This window comes from Microtus ochrogaster, unplaced genomic scaffold (genome assembly GCF_000317375.1).
Source record: "Microtus ochrogaster isolate Prairie Vole_2 unplaced genomic scaffold, MicOch1.0 UNK48, whole genome shotgun sequence".
In the NCBI taxonomy this organism is placed as follows: domain Eukaryota; kingdom Metazoa; phylum Chordata; class Mammalia; order Rodentia; family Cricetidae; genus Microtus; species Microtus ochrogaster.
In genome coordinates this window covers 2,808,548-2,811,807 of record NW_004949146.1, presented here as the reverse complement: position 1 = coordinate 2,811,807, position 3,260 = coordinate 2,808,548, and the positions used below count along the sequence as shown (strand labels likewise).

At 40.9% G+C, this 3,260-nt stretch overlaps 1 protein-coding gene across 1 annotated transcript in view; it reads right to left on the bottom strand.

The window, feature by feature from the left end:
* Ddx42 (DEAD-box helicase 42) overlaps positions 1–3,260 on the bottom strand; it is a 41,252-nt gene that overhangs the window by 7,227 nt on the left and 30,765 nt on the right. Inside the window, exon 14 of the mRNA XM_013354562.2 lies at positions 1,329–1,605. Coding sequence (XP_013210016.1) covers positions 1,329–1,605 — 277 coding nt within the window. The remainder of the gene's footprint in view (positions 1–1,328; positions 1,606–3,260) is intronic.

The following is a 3,260-nucleotide window of genomic DNA, read 5'->3' as shown; positions in this document are numbered from 1 at the left end:
AAAAAAAAAAAAAAAAATTCAGATTCTTTTACTTTTCATCTGCAGTAAAAAGAAAATCAAAGTAACTAGAAATGCTAATGATAAGAACATGCATTTTCCTGATCCAGGCAAGCTCCAGCCAAGAATAAAAAGTAGTTCACACTACTGGGAATAATGTGTGTGTGTGTTTATATATGTATACATATGTATGTATGTATGTATGTACTGTGGATAATTTTCCCGGAATCACACCTGTAATCCCAATAGTTGGAAGATGGAGGCAGGAGGAGCTAGGAGCTTGAGAGATGCCTCAGAGGTTAAGAGCAGTGGCTGTTTTTCTAGAGGACCCTGGCTCAAGTCCCAGAACCCACATGGCAGTTCACAACCACATATAACTCCAGGTCCAGGGAACAAGATATCCTTACAGAGGTAGACATGCACGCACATAAAAATACACATCAATACACATAAAAAAAAAAAGATACCCTGAGTTATACATCAGAATTTATCTTAAAAAACAAAACAAAGTGAGCCAGGTGGTTGGGGCACACACCTTTAATCCCAGCACTTGGGAGGCAGAGGCAGGCGGATCTCTGTGAGTTCGAGGCCAGCCTGGTATACAAGAACTAGTTCCAGGGCAGGCTCCAAAACTAAAGCGAAACCCTGTCTCAAAAAAAAACAAATAAAAATTCGCACAAGTTAGCCCTCTAGGGATTCAGTTAGTAGTCTGTTTATGCATATACATATCACAGCATATAATATAGAGTGCAAAAAAAGCTTATGGGAATGCTGCCAGGATTGGTTGTCAAGTACCCAACGAACCACCTTGTAGGTTCAAAAGACTAGGGTTTTTTGTTTTTTTCTGAGACAGGGCTTCTCTCTCTGTATATCTCTGTCTGTCCTGGAACTAGCTCTGTAGACCAAACTGGCCTTGAACTGAGAGATCCTCCTGCCTCTGCCTTCCTAGTACTGGGATTAAAGGTGTGTGCCCCAATCGCCTGACTCACTTGTGGGAATTTTTTGTTTTAGGTTTGCACCACCGCCGCCCAGCTAAAATACTTGTTTTCAAGGGTAGCAGAGTAAAGCCAAAAATTAAGATTAACTAATGTAAGATATGCAGTGAAGCAAACAAAAGGACATAAATGCTCTCCCCCAGGCACTTGCTAGCTGCAAGGGCACTTTGATGAAAAAGAACACTAAATGAAAGTAATCACAGAGCTGTTGTTCTATATAGGATACAGTGGGAGTGGTTCCATCAGCCTGACCAGATGCCATCGGTCTTTATCAGGGTAGGGTAACACCCATATAATAAAGTCTAAGGTTATCGTGAAATTCATCCTGTTTCTTACCTGCAACATCAGTGGCCACCAGGACGGGGATGTCCTTTTTCTTAAAATCTGAAATGACCTTGTTTCTTTCACTTTGATCCATATCCCCGTGGAGCAGACCAAGATTATGACCTTCTTGCTTAAGGTTATTGGCTAGTTCTTCAGCATTGGTTTTTTTAGTAACAAATAGAAGAACACTCCCTGAAGAAGTAAACTCCACCAGACGCCGAGTAAGCCAGTTCCATTTACTGGGCCCAGAATGGAGTATCTCCACAATCTGTGTCACATCTTCGTTTGCCTGAGAGGAGATAAAATACGAACTGTGACACTGGTACCACAGGGGACTTCCACGAGCCTCATGGTAAAATATAAAATAATAGAAATGGGTTAATTTAAGATGTAAGAGTTAGTTAATAAAAAGCCTGAGCTAAAAGGCCCGAGTATGCAATATATATTAAGCCTCAGAGCAGTTATTTCATAAGTGGCTTTGGGAACAGGCAGGTGGAGAAAACCCTGACCGGGGGACCAGTGGGATGGAGATTATTTGATAACCCACGTTGGGTGCCATTAATGTAAACAGATTGCACTTTTGTTTCCTGGTCACCTAACTAATCTCACAAAAACTATATTAATTACAACACTGTCTGGTCAACGACTCAGGTGTATCTCTAGCTAGCTCTTACACTTTAACCCATTTCTATTAGTCTACATATTGCCACATGGCCGTGGCACTGCCCTGATTTCTACATGTCTTGTTTCCCTGGCCGCTGGCTGGCTGGCAGCTGCCTCACTACACCTACTCTCTCTCTATTATCTCTGTTCGGATTTCATGCCTGCTACACCACTGGCCAAAACAACTTTATTCATCAACCAATAAAAGCAACACATATACAGAACGACAAGCCACATCAGAGTCCTGACAAAACCTGGTACCTTTGGGTCCTCCTTTAGTATTTCATACACAGCTTAGAATTTTCTCAAACACCTTGCTCACCAACTCCCCTGCCCCCATATGTTCACATCTAATTTGTATGCCCCAATAATCTGTAATGATTTTTATATGCTTATCCTTATTATTCCCAGGGTAGTAAACTTTTCAAGGCCCTGCCCACTCATTGTCATAAGTATAATTTACATAAGCATATTAAGAAATAAGAACTTGACAAATTAAGATGCTCAGAATTAAAAAACATTTTTAATTATAATTTTTTAACAATAATTAGGAGAAAGAATCAACATGGTTAACTAATAAGTACATTATTTCAGTAGAGAAGATCTGTTTCCAACACAAAGAAATAAACATTTGGGGTGTAGGTTATGCTAATTATACCTTATATACATGTATTGAAATGTCACTACATCCCATAAATATTTATAATTATGTGCATCTTTCCTCCCTGTGTTATGGCACAGAGAACAATTTAGAGGAATTAGTTCTCACCTTTGATGAGGTGGGTCCTGGGGATTGAATTTAGTCTTAGAGTTATACAAGAGTACTGGCTGAGCCACCTACTGGCTCCCAGGAAATTCTCTAAATAACCTTAACCGAATTCCAAATTCCAATTGGTAGGTAAGCATTATGTGTAGGTAAGCACAAAATCAAACTTATTCTTACCAGACCCCAAAATTACCTCAGACCACCCTATGCAGATTGCTTTAACAATCACTTAAATGTCCACAGTATAACTTACTAAGGTTTTTTTGTTGTTGTTGAAAAAATTTCCACCTCCTCCCCACCTCCCATTTTCCTCCCCCTCCAGGCCTCTAGAGTCTGAAGAGCAGTCCGGATTCCCTGCCCTGCCCTGTTAGCGAGTTTTTAAAACTTAAAAAAGTTGCCAGGCGGTGGTGGCGCACGCCTTTAATCCCAGCACCCGGGAGGCAGAGGCAGGCAGATCTCTGTGAGTTCGAGGCCAGCCTGGTCTACAAGAGCTAGTTCCAGGACAGGAACCAAAA